Source organism: Notechis scutatus, chromosome Z (assembly GCF_049901735.1).
Source record: "Notechis scutatus isolate UNSWTSFEM ecotype Mainland chromosome Z, rNotScu1.2, whole genome shotgun sequence".
NCBI classification, from domain to species: Eukaryota; Metazoa; Chordata; class Lepidosauria; order Squamata; family Elapidae; genus Notechis; species Notechis scutatus.
This window is the reverse complement of record NC_142025.1, coordinates 83,050,188-83,069,653: the sequence shown is the minus strand read 5'-3', so window position 1 is coordinate 83,069,653 and position 19,466 is coordinate 83,050,188. Positions and strand designations below refer to the sequence as shown.

General features: G+C 40.6%; 1 protein-coding gene across 2 annotated transcripts in view; it reads left to right on the top strand.

Moving 5' to 3' along the window:
- Nucleotides 1–9,289: 9,289 nt before the first annotated feature.
- Nucleotides 9,290–19,466, top strand: part of PARM1 (prostate androgen-regulated mucin-like protein 1) — a 50,428-nt gene continuing 40,251 nt past the window's right edge. Inside the window, exon 1 of one of the 2 annotated variants that reach the window (XM_026679889.2) lies at nucleotides 9,290–9,608. In XM_026679889.2, coding sequence (XP_026535674.1) covers nucleotides 9,551–9,608 — 58 coding nt within the window. In that variant the 5' untranslated portion in view covers nucleotides 9,290–9,550. The remainder of the gene's footprint in view (nucleotides 9,609–19,466) is intronic. The other variant, XM_087945854.1, reaches the window with a different exon arrangement.

Sequence of the window (19,466 nt, the reverse complement as noted above, 5' to 3'; positions counted from 1 at the left end):
TTACACTAAGGTCGAATAGGCATTGGCTAAGGAGCCAAAGTTCAGAGGCCGCCAACACCCTCATCCTTTTGAATCTTTGCACAAACATGCACATCTTCACAACATTTAGAAATCTAGAAATGAAGAGAAATTTCCTGACAACTTAATCAGTGTAATGGCCTTCAGAAATTGTGGGCGCTCGATCACAGGAGGTTTTTAAAAAGAGATTGGACATCCATTTGTCTGATATGAACAGCAGCCGCTTGGACTAGATCCCTTCCAACTGTTATTCTGTTATAATTAAACTGTGTAGAAACTTTGAGCCATTGTTCTTGTTGGATTTATTAACTTTAATTTAGCTATTATTGTGATTCAGCTACATTTTAATACTTCTGCAATTTTTCCACACAATAACATGCAGAAACTAAATCTTCCCCAGTTCAACAGAAAAAAAGGTCATAAGATGCATGTAAAAATATGGCATGCACTGCCAAGACCACTTTATTTTTTTAATGCAATTTTAAATTTCAAGAAAAACTAAACTACAAAATAACATAAAAGAGGGGAATTTCAAACCATATTTTAAAGAAGCATTGACCTTATTACATCTCCAGCAAAATGCTGTTTTTCACCAGTCCTTTTCTATACAAATATAATTGTGGAGCCCAATAAATTCAAAATATTATTTTTGTATACTGTATGTTGTAATTTAAGGTCCACTGACAATATTGCTATAAATTAAAACCCATTCCCGTAGGAACCTCTAGTTTTTTATTCCTATCATTTCTTAATATCTGCAATCAAATTAATTTATTATAACAAATATCTATAGAAACTGATAGTAGTTATTTTTGTTTTAAAGCAGGGGTGTCAAACTCAAGGCCCGGGGGCCAGATCTGGCCCGCGGGGTGATTAGATCTGGCCCGCAGGGCCACCCTGGAAATGGCGAAAGACTGGCCTGCGGTGCCTCCGCCAGCAAAAACAGAACTCAGGTGGGCTGCACACAGCCCTCTTGAGCTCTGTTTTCATTGGCAGAGGGTTACTTACAGGAGGCCATTGCAGCCAAAAACGGAGCTCAGGAGCCTGTTTTCTCTGGCCGAAGGCTTGGGCCACCACAGGCACCCGACACGAGTGATGTCAAGCTGACCACACCCACTCTGGCCATGCCCACTCTGACCCTCCGAGGTAAAATACAATCCTGATGCGGCCTTCAATGAAATCGAGTTTGACTCCCCTGTTTTAAAGGGTTTAATAAGTTATTCTAGTATCTCAGGTGTGTCAGAAGCTGAGAATGCTGTTGGTCCATACAATGTTAACAAATGTTGTAGTGTAACTATTGTCATTGGGTTTATTGATATAAAATTATTAAATTTATATGCTTCCCATCTCCCTATCCAAGGTTACAACTGATGATTTTCATAAGAATAATCTGTCCATCTCTTCAAGACCACTTTTTCATTTGAAAGCAATCAAAATGCTTTAAGATAGGAGCTGATTTAATTACAAAATAAAAAACGAACAAATATGCAGATTAAATAACAGATGGAAGTAGCAGAAAAAAATTTAAATAAATTTGTAAAATCATGAGAAAAAACAGAGTAAAAGTATTAATTCTTCTGATATGAAAACATTAAAAAATGATGCCAGGTCAACTTAAGACAGAATTTCTTAATTATGGCATCTTTCTGAGCTAACTATTTTAATAGTATTTTCAAATAAAATAATTGTATGGAATGTTGAAAGTTGCTACTGATGAGATGGGGCACTATTGAGGTTCTTAGACCAGTAGATGACATCCAAAATTTATTATGGGACCCAGCTAAATAAAGATTTATTTTGTATGGATATTACATAACCCTACAAAATCAGTATAATAGAAAATTAACCCCAGGTATACAACTATTTTAAAATTCAGAAAATTAGAATGTTCATTGGTAATGTGTGGATTTGTTTTACAAGAGGTGCATTTGAAGAGGCATTTAAAATAAACTAATACTAGCAGACTTTTTTAAAAAAAATAGCTAAATCCATTACTGTATATTAAAGTCAAAACCATGATATTAGCTATTTTAATACTATGTTACTTCTGTGTTATATGTATAACATATTTTTTGATACTAGTTCCTAATAACTTTGAAAAGACTCTGTCCACCTTGTTAGGGATATACCCTAGCAGAATGTGCACAGCAGTCAGGCAGTCAGGCGAATATGAGAGAAAGCGTTTTTTAGTTTACACACTCAGTAAAAACGGATACACTGTCTTAGTTGAATAGTTTATTCCATTAAGAGTTTAGCAGGGTCAAACAGTCCAAATATCATTCACTAGTGTTCAGTCAGTTCAGTCCGGAGATTGTTCAATTGCAAAAATCCATTGTCAAAAAATAAGTCAGTTAACTTACAATGTCAATCCATAAATCAGTCCAGTAAATATCTTCTCACAGTAGATTAGATATGCAGCATTCAAAACTCTTTCCTCCTTCCACGTCAGCAACAGGGAACACCCAGAACCATCAATCCAGTAGCAATCCAGGTTCTCTAGCTCCCTCTTATGGCAGTTTCTCAACCGCACCCAAATTATATCATTTAGAGCAGGGGTCCCCAACCACCGGTCCGCGGACCGGCACCGGGCCGCTGGAACAAGTCCTACCGGGCCGCTGGTTTGCTGGGCACCGCCATCTATTTTTGATGAAAAAGTGCTTCCGGTGAGCTTTTCCGGGTAGAAAGCTCACCGGAAGCACTTTTTCATCAAAAAGATGAGCGGCGCTAGCGCTTCGTGAGCTTTTCTGGGTAGAAAGCCATTTCTACCCGGAAAAGCTCACGAGCTATGCCGCCATCTTTTGATGAAAAGTGCTTCCGGTGAGGTCACCGGAAGCACTTTTTCATCAAAAAGATGGCGGCGCCCAGCTGATGCCGGTACCGGGCCGCGGCGCCCAGCTGATGCCGGTACCGGGCCGCGGCATAAAAAAGGTTGGGGATCACTGATTTAGAGTTTAAAGTGAAAAACACATTTAAACTTTGCTATCATGGTTTATATATTATTTACCCAAACAATGTTAGGTAACTATGGTTATTCCTAACACACCTGACGAGCACACTTTTGATTTCTTGTTTAACCAGAAACAGCACGACAATAAATCAAATTTTGGACATGAAAGGAACACAAACAGCAATCTTTCAAACTTTTTCTGTGAAAGTATTACAAGCATTGAATAAATAATACAATGTGTGTTCAAAAGAGTTGTTCTGCATGGTATAGGTTTTTCTCAGCTTGGTCCATCAGTATACGTTAATATCAGTCAACACTAGCTTCTTATTAAACATATGAAAAAATAAATAGTTTCTGCAGTACAAAGATATGCTTGGGGGAATCTAATCCATGACTTAATCTATTAGTCTGACCAGCACATATACATTTCAACATTTGCAACACCTAGCTACTTAGAAGGAAGCAATGGCAAGCCATTCATAGATCTCTCAGAGGGGGGCAGGAGAGGATAAATGACAAAGCATGCCATGCAGTGCAAAGTCCATTCTTATGTACTCATGTGCAATAAAGCAATGCAAATACAAATAGGTGAAACTTATATTGCAGTATGACAAATTTCATCATTTTGGTAGGATTGGACATACATAAAACCACTTTGATAATTCTTCTGAGAAATCTACTTGGAGGTGTCCATGAAGTCACTAGGAGTATTGGCTTTTACCTATAGTCTCTTTGATAATAAGTGAGTAGGTAGTTGCTTTTAAATTCTGCAGATATATAACCATTATGAGGTGAATGTTCTGTGGAAACCTCCTATAATTTCTAAAAATTTAAACAGTAGTTAAATAGTAGTAGGCACCTACTTTCTAATTATTGCACTGATTAGTTGCAATATCAGATAATTAATGAACCAGATCAATTTCTTGAAGTCAAGAAAATAAAAGATGCAATATGATATTGTTTTTACTATCATCACATACAATATCCAAAGCTTCGGTTGTCCTTTGGTTCCAATACATAACCAGGGCTCATCTGTAAATAGAAAATGGGAACTGCATCTAACCATTGATTTCACACTCACTTAATAATGCTCCCACATATACACTGTCTCTTATCAAGTGTAGGACTCTGATTAGGAAATTTCATATCTCAATGGTACTTATATATTAAGGATCAATGGGTTGGGACAGGGATGGGATTCTATCTGGTCGGGCTGGTTCTATAGACCCAGTTGTTACGATTCTGCGCTGTTCAGAGAACTGGCAAATCGCTCCACTGGCTGGCCCTGCCTCTCCCCGGCCACTCACTCCTTACCTGGCATGTGCGCCATCCAACTTGCCTGCCTTGTGCCATCACCTAATTTTTGGTAAGTTCCTATTTTTCCTTTCCCCCCACCGACCATCAGCTGTTCCGACTATCAGCTCTGATGGAATATTTAGATTAGCTAGAAAGCAGGAAATCATTGGATTTCTTGCTTTCTAGCTAATCTAAAAGCAGAGCTGAACCTTCCCAGCTTCTATTTTTCAATGTAGATTCAGGCAATAGATTGCAGAAAGGTAGATCTCTGAGTGAATCTGTGATTCTGTGAGCAACTCAATCTGCCCGTCTGCTTTGCCTGATTTTGGATAAAAGTTGCTTTTTATATTAAAAATTCAGTATTTATATAAATATTTATATAATTATACAATATCTACATACAAGCCTTGCCTACCAGGCCCATGACCACCAAAGCCACATCCACAAATTAGGCCACACCCACAGAACTGTTTGTTAAGAAATTTGAATCCCACCCCTGGGTTGGGACATATGTCTAAGAATAAGGCCCATTTAATTTTGTGGGACTTATGATGATGTGGATAGAATGATACCATTGACTGTGCAAGTTAGCAATATGTGAGATTTTAGCTTGTTATCACAGTATGAAGGTTGTCTGAACATGTTATTATTGTAAAATTTGGTTACACTACAGGTAATCCTTGACTTAAAAGTTCATTTAGTGACCGTTCAAAGTTATAATGGCACTGAAAAAGTGACTCATGACCATTTTTCTTATTTACAACCTTTGCAGCATTCCAATGATCCTATGATCAAAATTCAGATGCTTGGCAACTGATTCATACTTATGACCATTGCTGTGTCCTGGGACTATGTGATCACTTTTTGCAACTTCCTGACATGCGAATTCAAGAGGGAAATCAGATTCACTTAACAACCAGGTTACTAACTTATCAATTGTGGTAATTCACTTAACAACTGTGGCAAGAAATGTGATAAAATGGAGGCAAAACTCACTTAATAAATTCTCACTTAGCAACATAAATTTTAAGCTCAGTTGTGGTCGTAAGTTGAGGACTATCTTATTAAATGTGTAAGTATGTTAAAGCTTGATGTCTATGCATCCATTTTCCATCAGTCTTTCAGTAGCAATCTATCTTTGCGCATTGTTGACACTGAACACAAGGCCAACTTGCTGTTTTTATACTTTGAGGCTCTCTCAGATCTTAACTCATCTTTCAACATATTCTTAAAAACTAAGGTGGAGCAACATGCACAGCACAGCATATGGAATTCTTTCACTCTTATCAGCAGTGGTATAGGGAGTATCTATGTTTTGTTCAGTGCACCAAAATAATATATTGCACCTGTGTGTGTTTCTGCTTTCCTCTTGTGTTATATCTGCAGGTGTTTATGAGCAGATTGTATATGCTCTTAGTCTGCAGCATGTAACCAGGAGGAGAATGATGATGATGGTAGAATGGAGCAACTAACTGCCTCTCTCCCACAGGCATTATGTTGAGAGTTTTCTCTATTTTAATTTGATCTTTCTTTGGTTGGTTCTTCATATATTTCAAAGTGGATCAGTTCTCCTTGTTTTCTGAGATTATCCTGCTGGCTGATAGAGAGATGGAATCCCAGAGTTCCTGAGGCATTTTATATAGTTTCTTTTCAATGTTCCTTTTGATTAGGTTAACCTCAGCAACTTTAAGATGCATGGACTTCAGTTCCCAGAATTGCTCAGCCAATGCTGTGCTGGAAGTTGAAGTCCTTTCATGTTAAATTAATGAGGTTGAGAAAGACCGGGTTTCAAAAAAATAAAAACGTGATTTCATCCTGAAATACCCTTGGTTTTTAAAGTGACAATCATGAAATCATATGATTCAAATATATGAATAGCAGCAACATTCATAATGGCAATTTTATATTATAGATTTTTATACTATTGTTTTTTATATTCTTACAGTGCAATACTGTCTAACACATTTATGTAATGTAACAGGACCAATTATATAAGCATAATATCTTTAAAAAGTGAGATATTTAGTTATACATCTTTCACTCAGGATATTGGGAGAGGCTATGAAAGTCAGCATCTGAACCTTTTGGATAAAAAAATATGGAAAATGTTTTGGAAAAAACTGACATATCATAACCTGCATCCCCAAACAAAACAGAAACAATTCTCTATCTAATCTCCATTTAGGCCACCCTGAACAGCAGCATACAGTGGCAGCACTGAGGCTGAGCCTGAAGTAGGTGCTCAGGCCACAATTTCCTCTCTACAGGCACAGGTGTCATTCAAAAAGCCCACCTTGTGCTACTCTTCAAGGCATTCAAATCTTGAGGAACTGTACTACTGCCTCCCCCCAATGGCACAGTGCTCCCGAGGATGTGCGTGCCACTTATTTTCAGGTAATGTTCTCTTTCCATTGACAGGCCTACCTAAGGCTGCTCCAAATTGCACAAGATCTTTGTTTTTGAAGTGCCTTCAGAGAATACTCCTCTGCAGGCTCTGCAGCTGCCAAATCTCTACAAAATCTTCTGCTTACATGCTTTTTTTTTTTTTTTTTTGCAAATGCACGACTCTCTAGCACAGGAGTGTCAGATCCGCCCCATGGGGTGCTTAGATCTGGCCTATGGGTCTGCCCTAGAAACAGTGAAGGACTCCCAGTGAAAACAGAGCTCGGGAGGGCTACAGGAGGACAAGCTCTGATTTTGGCTGCAACAGCCTCCTGCAACCCTCTGCCAGCAAATATGGAGCTCAGGAGCCCATTTTCGCTGGCAGAGCGTTCATCCCCAACAAAAGTGACGAGCTGGTCATGCCCCCTTGCCACCCGATGCGGCCCTTAATGAAATTGAGTTTGACACTCCTGCTCTAACACAACTTTCAGAGAGTGCAGAGGCCATGTGAGAGGTCATCCCACTCTTGCACAGCTACCAGAGCCCCCGAAAAACATGCAAAAGCTCATCCCATTTTCATGTGGCATCCACAGCTTTCAAGTGTCATTTTGGATGGTGAAATGGGTGACTATAAATTTAATAAGTAAAATTCAAGAGTTATCCACTCTAAATAAAGCCCTTTATGGCATAGGAATTGGTTACTTGAGGACCTCCTGTCTTCTAGGAGGTGCTACCAATCTTATATGATCCAGCAAAACCAGCATGCTCTGGAACCCATCAATTAAACAATGCCAGGTGACTGGACACGAGTGCCTGCCCCTCTTGGACAGTATCTCCCCCAGAGATTTATGCAGCCTCTATCCTGTCGATATTAAAATGAACCCTTAAGAACTAGTTGTTTCCTAAGCCTTTGACTGGGGACGGGTCTTGGATATTGTGTCTGCCATTTATATATATACTGTATTGTGTGGACTGTTCTGTTTTAAATTTTGAATGTTGTACTCTGCCCAGATTTGTCAAATTTAATACAATGTAATATAAATAAAAATTAAATTAAATGTTAGGTTTCTGAGTGCAACTCAAGGTGCACTATCAACAAATTCCTATATGGTTTAGGATCTAGATCTCCTAGGAGCCATTTTTCTTCAACAGTTTCTGCCTATTGTTGCCAATCAATTTTGAAAAGTCCCACCTACCCTCCCAGGAACCATGGTAGGCATTCTCTGTAGTACTTCTGCTTTGGAACAAACTTTCAGTATTCATTTAAATTAATTTATACTACTATAACACACGCATATATACAGAGGGGGAGGGGGAGGGAGAAGGAGAGAGAGAGAGAGAGACTTCAGTCCCCCCTGTTGCCCTTCAGAAAATCATTTTTCCTCCAGTGTTATGATTAGGAGTGCTGGGTTTCTTATCCTGAGGGGGGATAGAGGAATGTGAGTCATCGGGTGCCTCTTGATATCTGGTTGGGTTTTATCTTGTTCTGTTTTTGATTTATTGTACACTACCCAGGGCTGCAATGTTTGAGTTGGCCAGCTGTATAAATTCTATAAACACATAAATAAATGTTATATAGTTTTGTATTGCATTATATGTAAGTTTTGTTAGCAGCTTAGAGTGTTTTTGATTCTATAAACTTGTAAATAAATAAGACATTTAACCTGCAGCTGGGCCCACAACATGAAACATACTATTTTTGCAGCATTTCCCTTCAAACAGCAACTATTCAGTTGCTGATCTTTCCCAATGTTCAACACGTTGTGGGGAGACAAGAGTCAATGTGAATTCCAGGAAGACACAAGTTTGTATACAAATGCCAAAGGGCAGTTTTCAAAAGTAATAATAAGAATCTTATTTTTATCGTTGGTCTAAACCAAAGCAAGCCCAAATTTCTGAGGGAATTGACATGATCTCAAAACCACTGGACCATATATTTCAAAGATCCTGGAACACCGGGGAAGAACCAGAGGACTGGAAAAGAGCTAATATAGTTGCCATCTTCAAAAGGCACCAGCAGGCATGCAAATGAGTAGGTGTGAAAACACTCTGGGATGCTATATGCTCATGCTTTACAAGTCTGATATTAGTTATAATTTGTAAGCTATCAAATTGGAAAATACTAATCTTTTTGTATAAGCTTGCAAAATAAATTTGTTTGATATTATAGAAATTTGGAGCAATCAAAGCTGTGCAATCAACCCCTCTTTCAGCAAAGAGAAATCGGTTGCAGACATCATTTGCGAGCCGAATCTTGCAAAGACAAAGGTCTTCAATATCACATTACAAATGCTGACTTGTTATTTTTATTTGCATATAGGCTTAATAAACTGTAATATACCAACTTTAATTCATTTATTTATGACAGTGAAAAGTTGAGACAACTGACAATTCGTTTTTCAAAAATATTTTCAAAACTAGGCCAGGTAATTATATTACTATATTGTATTACGAAGCCGGCTGAAGGGGACGGGGGATGAAACTCTGCAACCCGAAAATGCGAAGACGTAATCAGCCGGAACAAGTGGCAGGGCTTTATGATGGCCACCTATTCTCCCGACTAGAGACGGGCAATGCCTGGTTCGACCTATGGGCACTTGCTAAATCTGTTCGCACCGTCCAGCAGAGGCCGCCCTGGAACAGAGCGCGGGCGGCGGCGGTAGCCGCGAAGGGCGGAAAGTGGCAGTGGGCGGTGGACTGAGACCCAGCGAGGGAGGCGTTTCATTGCTGCAGTCCTGGACGAAAGAAAAAACGCGCTTCTTGAAGTGATTAGAGGAAGTGCTCACAATTCGGGTGATAGGATCTTTGCCCGCCTCTCTCAAAACCACGCAAGAAAGCGACTCGGAAGCCAGCAAGGCCACCTTGCCGTTCCAGGACTTCAGCTCCAGCCGGGGAATTGGCACGACTATGTCTCCTGAAGGTGGCAGGGCACCTTCCCTCCTTTGCTTGATTGTCATAGCGGCCGGTAAGGAAGCGGGAAGTGCAGTTTGTTAAAGAAAGTTTACCAGCGAAGCCGCTCGCGTGCAAAGCCTTGCAAGTGGCAAAGCATAGCAAGTGGCCTGTGTTCACACTACTCGCTTATGTTTAGCTTGTTCGTGTTGTGTTCCAATCAGCCTTCTGCATTTTCATAACCCGGCGACGAGCCATAAATTAACCGGCTGGATTAGTTAGTGTATAACAGCTGTGCTTAATTTGTTAATTTGTGGTTCAAGCCGTCATGTAAACACAGCTAGCGTGTCAGCGTAAAGTTGCAGATCAGAGACACCAATTCTGGACAGGTCGGGATATAAATAGAGTTGATCAAAAGCTTGACGTGAGTCAGCAGTTCGATGCAGGCGAAAAAGAAAAGCTAATAATTACTTTGAATTAAGACCATCTTATTATCGAAGTCATTTGAAATAATAACTCCTCCGAAGACTCCTGCGGAACCGAGTGGGTACATCGCAGTGAGGGAAGATCGTACAAATAAGTTAAAAATTTAGAAGTGTAAAGATCAGCTGCTAGGTCAAAGCCTATAAGGTGAAATTGAACTGGGCACTATTAAGTATGGGGAGAGAGGAGATAGAAAGGTGAGGCTGGATGGCAGATATTCTGCCAATATCCGAAGCCTCTTGCGCGGGTTTGGGCAAGGTTGTTGGGGGGCGGGGGTCACTTTATAGCGGTAGCAACTGTTCAACTATGCGGCCAATTACCACAGAAGATGCATTTCTCTGCTCTCCGCCCCTGCCCCCCTTCTCGATAAAACAGCCATCTGTTGGACAAGTATTTCTGGATCTCTTACATTAAATAGAGTACTGTAGACTTGATGGCCTCCAAAATTCTCATCCTTTCTCTGGTAACATAACATAAATGAAATTTTTGAAGCTGCTAGCCAGCATGGATCATCTGAAGATCATTTCAGTTGATTTGTTGTCTAAAAAAAATAGAAAATGCTTCCCCCTCTTTTAATTTTAAAGCTTGCAAGTTACAGATTTTTTTTCAAATGTATTGTTTGAGATCTGTTCTTCAAAATGAGTTATGATTCTAAGTATCAGGCATAGTGGTATGAGGCACTGAAATAGTTGGTTAGAAATACCAAGCGAATATGCTTTCCTAATGGAAATGCTGGAACTGAAAAGAGAATGTAAAAAGAATATGTTGCTTCAAGTTCTCTTAAAAAGAGAGTGTGTGATGGGAGGGAGGGCAAAGCTCTTCAAAGAAACAACACAAAGAAATTAGGAGGTAGATAAGATAAAGGGAAAAACCAAAACTTAACCATTCCAAACTACATTCTTAATTAGAAAGGCAAGTAGAGTAGTAGAGAGCAGGAGATATAGATGGCTTGAAGAAGAAGTACAAACATTCTGTTTGGTCTCCATTTAAGATAAATTGTTGCTGAGAATTGGCTGTCTAATATATTTGCCTTTGTCTGATAGGTGTGTTACTGCAGACACATATTTTAATTTATTCTTTATAAATCCAGATTAGTTTGCATCAATTTTAAAGTTTTATATCATATGATGAAACAATGGATTTTAGCAATCATATGTATAGTCCAATATTGCACTTGTAAAAATATGTAAACATCTGGATTCTGTTCGTGAAAATGTCTTGAAGACTCTATTTTACTGTGATACACTAGTTGTATTTCCTTATATTTTCACTAGCATTTTCTGCAATAAATACACTCTGTGATATGCACATACAGATAGTTCTCAACTGGGACTGGGACTTCCATTGCTAAGGAAATGATCATTAAGTGAATCAGATATAACTTTACAGCTTTTTTTTGCTATGGTTGCTAAGCAAATCACATGGTTGTTAAGTGAATTTGGCTTTCCCATTGACTTGCTTGTCAGAAGCCCCTTGGGAAAGTCACAAATGACAATCACATGACCCTGAGGCACTGCAACTGTCATAAATACATATTAGTTGCCAAGTGCCTGGATTTTGATTGTGTGACTATGGGGAACTGCAATGGATCTACAAAAGATGGTTGTAAGTGCAAGGACTGGTTGTAAGAAACTTTTCATCTCCATAGTAACTGAACCGTTGTTAAATGAATGGTTCTAAGTAGACATCTATCTGCATGTGAAACACCTTCTACTTGACACATTCCCCATGTATTCCTACAATTTGGAGAGTTTAACTGTTTCAGAGGATAATGAGCTAATCAGACTGACATGCATGGAATTGTACATAACAGAGATAGAAAAGCTCTCTCCATCTGATAGCTAGCAAGTGTGCCTGGAGAGATCACATCTGTGATGGCACAGCATTATCTTGGGTAAGCATTAATCACTTATCGAACTGTTTAAGATTTTCTTAATTGGGTTGAAGATGTACTGGGGACATGAGTCTGTAGAAGTAGGCAACCATCAGTCTCCACCACTTGATTATGCTTGAACATTACCTACCTTTCCTTGCTTTTTAATGAACTTGCATAATTTGAGTTTTGTTTCATGAACATGCAAAGGAACTGTCCTGGCTTTAAAGAAAGCTTGTTCAGTAACTTTGATTTTTGCAAGTGCTGAAAGATTAGGAGACTTTTTTTTTAAAAAAGAAGGCAAATAACAGCTAAGAACCTCCAGGAGTTAATAGTAATGAAGTGGGAAAGAGAACTATAAGAAGCATAGAGGAAGTACATAAGGTCCTCATTTGGAAATCCCAATTGGGAAAGACAATTTGGTAGTTAAGCAAAGCAATAACTAAGTAAAACTGCAGCTAAGTTATTATCTTATTTCAACTTTGCTTTTATAGATCTGTTAAAGTTGTAAATGTGACTATCGGTTATAAAGGTACTTATTTTCTCATTGTCACCATTGTAACAGCCAGCAATTGCTAAACAAGGACCTTGCAAAGTGAGGTTTATATAACCTATGTTTGGAAATTACCCAGAATGCATCCCCCATAATTGATGTTACTTTGAGGTAAAAACAAAACTTTTCTCAGATGCTTGAGCAATGCCACAGGAATCACTCTTTTATTGGATGTTAACAGTCAATATAGAAAATAATTGCTTTTAACGTCACCATAATGGATTAAAGTACCCATTACTGTGAAAGTTGTTCCTTCTCCCTTAAGAATTCATGGATTGTCTATGTGCCTTGCTTAAAATATCCAGTAAATTCTGGAAAATCACTAATATTACAGCAGTGAATCAAAATGTTCATCTGAGTACTAAAAGAATTATTACAGTTTTCTTGAAGCCAGGAATTGACATTATTTAATTCATGGCAGGTGCCTGTGTATAGATTGCAGGTTTTAATAAGGGCAAAAGTCCAAGGAAATTATTTTCTTATAATATTTCCTGTCTATTATTTTCCTGGTTTCAATTGTCCTAATAGTGAGCTTAGTTATTGGAGGCTGGTAGTGGTTTTTTTTTTTTTTTTGCTATATTTTGCCAATGTTGCTTATTACCAAGGACTTTTTGGTATTCCATCCTGTAAGGGAAAGATGGAGAAAGGAACAATTTTGCCATTAAGGTGGTTGTTGCCTCAGATGACAGTTGGCAAGAGCTGGGCACATGTATCCTGCCCTGCTGCCTTTCCATCTGTTTTGCTTAGCTGGCTTTTGGAGATGGATTCGAAAGGGGAGGCTAGATTAGGAGCAAAGAAAGGGACACCAAGGCTAAGCATCCATTCCTCTTTTCATCCTTGCTGCTTCCAAAACAAACAGACCTTTTCAAGATTGAAATAAGATAAGAAAATATAACAGTGAAACCTTTACACCAGATATGGTTTTGCACTAAATAAAGAAAAACTAGGCAAGAGAAAACTAATTAAAAAATAAACTTAAAATGGTCAGAAGCAGCAAAGCTGCTGAATAATGTATTTGTTTGTTTATGAACAGTGACCTATCCAAAGCAGTCTGTGATCAGGCTCCATTAATGACGTTTATTGAAATCTTTACAACAGATATCTGATCTGCTTGTACATCTCCAAGTGAAAAATTTAGCAATTTTTCACAGCAGTTTCCCAGCCATGACAGTATCCTTTCAATATTTATGCTAAAATTTATAAAGATGTCGTGGTTGCCTGGGAACAGAAAAGCTTTTTTGCTTGTTGCCATAATTTGGAGTAATTGGTCCTTACCTGTGTTATGACAATATTGCTGTTTTGTATATAAAGCAGTCTTGGTACACAAGACTTTCAGGAAGGCTTGAGAAGGCATATTTGGTGAAGAGAGTGTAATAGTCCTTGCAGGCCCCCAGAATTATACATGCTTGCTTAAGACCGGTTCCTTTCTCTCTGGTGTGCTATATAAGGTAACAGACGAACATAGACGGCTAGTTATACTTCTCAGATAATCTGCTCTTGTCACTCAGTTCTTCTTGCATACATTTGGATTCAACATAGGAGTGGCATAGGAGATTAATCTAGCAACTCCTGTTTTATTTCCTCTTGCCAAAGAGTGTTATATCTGTACTGAAATAAGCATGCGTGTCTATCTGCCAACTGAATGTTATAATAATTCTGAGTATTATAATAATTCTGAATATTATAATACAGGGTGGTTGCTGTGGAGAAAATAAGAAATAAGAAAATAAGGAGTTGTTTATAAAAAGATGGAATATAATTTAAATAAATAGCAAGACAGGACAGGCTGCACACTAAAGAGATATTACAGCAATATCACTTAGACTTATATACCACTTCATAGTGCTTTACAGCCCTAAGCAGTTTACAGAGTCACCATATTGCCCCCAACAATCTGGGTCCTCATTTTACCAATCTTAGAAGCATGAAAGGTTGAATCAACCATAAGCCGTAAGAATCAAACATTCTAATCACTGCACCACCACGGCTTTTATTATGAATGTGGGTCCCATAATTTTGAATCATTTGACACCCCAATGCATCTGCAAAATATCAGGTATAGGAAGGTTGCATTTTTGGTAATTTTGAAGTAATTGGAAGAAATTGGAAATATGGGATGGGGTTTCAAACAAATCAAAAATTAATAGAAGTTTGCTTTTTCAGACATGCAGTTCATGGAAGTTTAAATAACAATCCATCCTTAAGTTTCTTTGATACTTTATTGTCCTTATTAGAAGAGCCCTCAGAAGTAGGGGAAAGCCTTGCATCTGAGAGTTATATAATTTGTCTTCTGTATAGGAAGTACTGTATAATAATCTGATACTGTACATTGTCTTACATAAAAGTTTCTGTATTTTCTCTTGGGAGGGAAACAAAAACTCATAGAGGAGAAAACATGAACCATTCTGCCTTTAAAAATGGAACTATTGCCTTAAATTCATTTGTTCCAGGCTTCAAAAGACTCTTAAAGTGATGTTTTGGTTCTGAATCTTGCTTCAACTCAACTTTTATATAATACTGCAATTTAATTTTTGCTGGCTAACTGCTCTGTTTAGGTCATTCATCCAATAGGTTTGGTAAATGTTTATGATCAAGATTCAACAGGGAGGAAATAAGTTCTTCCTTATGGAAACTTGTGAATCTTATTTAAATCTCTTTATGTATCCCATTTAAAAAAGAAATAGGAAACAGACCTTTGGGTAAGTGGCCATGGCAGTGGCCATTCAGTTTACTCATTCCTTACAGGTAGCCCTTGACTTACAACCAGTTGTTTAAGTACTGGACAGAGTTGTAATGGACTGTTTAAAAGCTTAAGACCCATCCTCAAACTTACAATTGCCACTTCCCATCCTGTGGCCATGTTATTGTATTTCAGGTGTTTTGCCTCACATTTACAACTGATTGTAGCATCCTTTGGTCATGTGACCATGATTTGCTTTTTTTTTTTTTTTGCCAGTTTCCACCAAAAATCTTCCATTCAGAAGAATGGATTTGCTTGATGACATTGTATTTCACTTTACAACTAACTGCAGTGGTTTGCTTTACAAAGTGCAAAAGCAAAATTTGCCATTGAATCTGATCACATGATACCTTGACTTATAACCAAAATATCTGGGTCCATTATGGTTATAAGTCAAGAATCACCTATATTTGCTCCTTTCTAACTGTTACTGAATTACAACTGCCACTTCTTTGGGGATTGGATTTTTAATAAAGTAGATAAAATAATGTTCCTAAATGATTTAAGGAAGCTAATTCTGCTCACATCTAATCAATCCACTTATATTTTTCATTGAATTGAAAAGGGAGGAATAGTTAACAAATCCCTGGCTACTGTTATCTTTTAAATACAGACCCATTTTCTAGAATTTTAGTTTTCAAAGCTATTTTACAAAATCTCAAATAAAACGTATTTAAAACAAAAAATAGAATCAACCTCAATGATTTGATTCTGGCATTCTCCACTGAGCCGAAGGGAGAATCCAAGCTGGGTAGTCTCTAGTCTCCTAGCTCTGCAGACTGAGTTGAAAAACTGAGGACACACCCCCTGGTAATGGTCCCCAGTTCTTCACTCGGTCTCAGTGTGTTCAGACCTCCCTTTAAGGGTTCTGAATAGTTAGGATTGTAGAAGAATATTCACCCCCTGGATTAAGCTTTTTTTCTCAGAGAGGCTTAGATCAGGTTTGACGGCTTGCCGGTATAGCACTTTCATTTTTTCGTGCCTTTTTTCCAGTTCGTGTTTTTTTCGCTTGTTATTTTAACTTTTGACTTTCCTTGGTGGTGGACTGGTTTTTGTTTTGTTTTCTGTCAAAACTGGAGTGGAGGTGACCCTGAGAGCCTGTGTGGCTCGGGCTGGGGTGGGAGCCGGCGTCTTATTTAACTCGCCTCCTCCCGATCCACTTTCCCTTGCCTGGGATGAGCCGCAGCTGCCGTTAAGTGCTTCTGTCCCTTTTCGGCGGCAGCAGCCATTTATTTTGTTCAGGGACAATCTTGCAGTTCGTCTCCAGGATTGTCCCCGGGGGGGGGGTTCTGGCCATCGGGATTAAATCCTGACCCCCCCATCCAGTCCCCAGAGCACCGTGGCAGCTGTGAGACGCTTGGGTCTCCCTGATAATTGCGGTACAGCCAGCGCCAGGCTCGCAAAGCCTCTGACCTGTCAGGGCTTGCTGCAATTCAAAGAGGCAGCCATTTTTTCCAACTTTTTTTCCTTGACCCGGCTTTTGAATTGCGGAGCTGGGCTGAGCTTACCACTTTGGGTCACACTAGCCTCCTGAAGTGGTGGACAGCTACTGTGGCTGTAGCTGACAGCTTAGGCTGAATATTTTTTGTTTTATTTGTTTTATTTTATTTTTACTTCTTTCTCTCTTTCTCTACCCCTGTAGAGAAAGTGACAGTTATTTTTGGCGGGCTCAAAGATGGCTGCCAAGGGAACTGATCAAGAATTGTCAGTTCCTCAGCAGGGTAGAGAGAAGGCTGTAAAGGGATCCCCTAAGTCCAGGTCTACTGGTCTGGAGGCAGCAGCTAGGATTAGAGCCAGGGCTCTAAGAGATAGCCCCTAAGAGATCCTCTAGGGCTGAGGATAGACAGGCCAGGCGTAGACAAAAAGCCATAGACAAATAGTTTGACAGGGCAGTGAGAGATTCCAGGATGGCTGAATACAGGCCACCCCTCAAACTTTGCCTCCTCAAGATGACAGGCAACTAGACCAACTGGCAGATAGGCAGTATATGACGGCCTGATCTCCGGGGGGCTCAAGTACCCACAATTTGCAAAGTAGCCTCCAAATCAGGGCTGAGACCTCTCACAATTTTTCTGAGCAGCCTCAGGGGATCTTGATGGCGCCACCTGCAGACCAAGTCTCCAGTGGAGCCAGACCTGTACCTGCAGCCACCTTTACACCTACAGCAGGCAGAGATCAACCAGCTGCGCCAGCTGTCTTATTTGGAACCTAGCAGAGGAGTCATGCAGGGGCAGGGGCAGGCTCCTGCTAAACAGCCGGTCCACTTCAGAGAGCGCTCAGCCTCCCCTTCAGAAAGCAGCCAAATTTATGGCTCTGAAAGGGACCTCCTTCCAGAAAGGGATTTTTCGGATGTGGAGTCGGAGGTAGCAGGTCCCCCCTCCTTTAAAGGCCTTTTCCAGCTGGCTCTTTTCAAGACTCTGCTGGTTAAGGCCAAGAGCACGGCTCATCTCAAAAAGGACACGGTCACTCAGGACCTTCCCACTGAGGGAGAGGATCAGGATTTCCTGTTCATTGAGAAAGCATCTGTGGTGGATGCTGTACCTGTGCCCCAGATGTTTCTGAACCTGATCAAAAAGCAGTGGGAGTCCCCTGGGATGTACACTCGCCCCAGTGGGTCTTTGTCTACCTTATTTAATGTGGACAAAGACCTTTTGGATATTATGGAAGTGCCAAAGGTAGATGGCCCAGCCCTAGCTTCCTCATCTGTCATCCCACCTGATGCGGAGGGTGTTCTAAAGACAGAGGACCGGAAGGAGGAGATGGCGCTCTGGAGAGCTCATCAAGCCGACGCCTGGGCCATCAAAGCATCGACGACCGCATCTTTTTTTACTCAGGCCTCTTTGTGGTGGCTGAGGCAGCTACAGGACAGAATCCCATCTGAGGATCTCAGGGTGCATCAGGACCTGAATAAGATTATAGCTGCAGCTCAACTGACTGCTGATGCCATCCTCACGTCAGCCAAATTTTCTTCCAGAGCCTTGGCCTCTTCCATAACAGCACGCAGGCTTCTCTGGCTAAGAAATTGGCAGATGGACATCAGAACCAAATGGAAGCTGGCGTCGACTCCCTTTATGTGAAAGAGGCTTTTTGGGGACGCCCTGGATCCCTTTTTGACAGAAACCAGGGACAAGTGAAAGATCCTGCCCTCCCAGTGGAGGAGCTTTGATTACAGGTCTCATCTCTACTACAGGAAGCCCTCCTTTAAACAGGGGGAAGCTGGGGCAGGCTTTCCCCATCAAAGTAGGCCCTTTTTCCAGAGATCCTCCTCTGAGGCCAATAGACAGGCCTTTGCCGCCAGAGGGCATCAGAGGCAAGAGGGCAGAAGGTCCTTAGGGTTCCAACAGACCCTTCAGGCGCAACAAGTGATGCCCGAGCCTCATCCCCCATAGGGGGCCATCTGGGACTGTTCTGGCAGAGGTGGGAACAGACCACAACAAACATTTGGATTCTAATCAACCTTACGGTCGGGTCTCTCTCTAGAGTTTCTCTCCTCCCCCGCCAAGAGCCTTTGTGTGCTGCCCCATCTCCAAGGACCCCTCAAAGAGGGATCTCATGGAATCAGCAATACACCATCTGCTGGACATTCGGGCCATCCAGCCGGTTCCGGTGGACTAGGAGAGACATGGTTTCTATTCAATGTTGTTTGTGATTCCAAAGCCCTTGGGGGGTGGGGGGTGGGGAGCAATCCTCAACCTGAAAGGGCTCAACAGACATCTAATCTACCGAAGGTTCAAGATGCACTCAGGATCAGGATTCTTTGAGAGCATGGGTTCTCGATAAACCTGGACAAATGCCACCTAGTACTATTGACTCGGATCTTGCATTTGGGGGCCATTATAGACACCTTGGCCGGACAGGTTTTTCTCTCACAGGAGCACCGAGATAGTATCAGGGAAGTCACGTCACTGATCCTGTCTTCCAGAGAGGCACCTATCATCTTGCTGTCTCAACTTCTCGGCAAGATGATATCGTGCATAGGGATTGTCCCATGGGCCCGCTTCCACGCCCGAACCCTTCAGTGGTTCCTGCTCCCTTACCAGAGGACGATTCTCCAAGGACGGTTCGCGTCCCCTTGCCAGTTCTTTGTTCCCTCCATTGGTGGCAGTCCCGAGCCATGGATAAGGGATGCTTGTACAGGGAACCCCAGAGGATTACCATCACCACTGACACCAGTCTCTATGGTTGGGGGGGCCACTTGGGAGCCCAGGTCACCCAGAGGAGGTGGTCATGAGAGGAGCTTGCCCACAACATAAATTGGCTAGAGCTCAGGGCTGTCCGCTTAGCG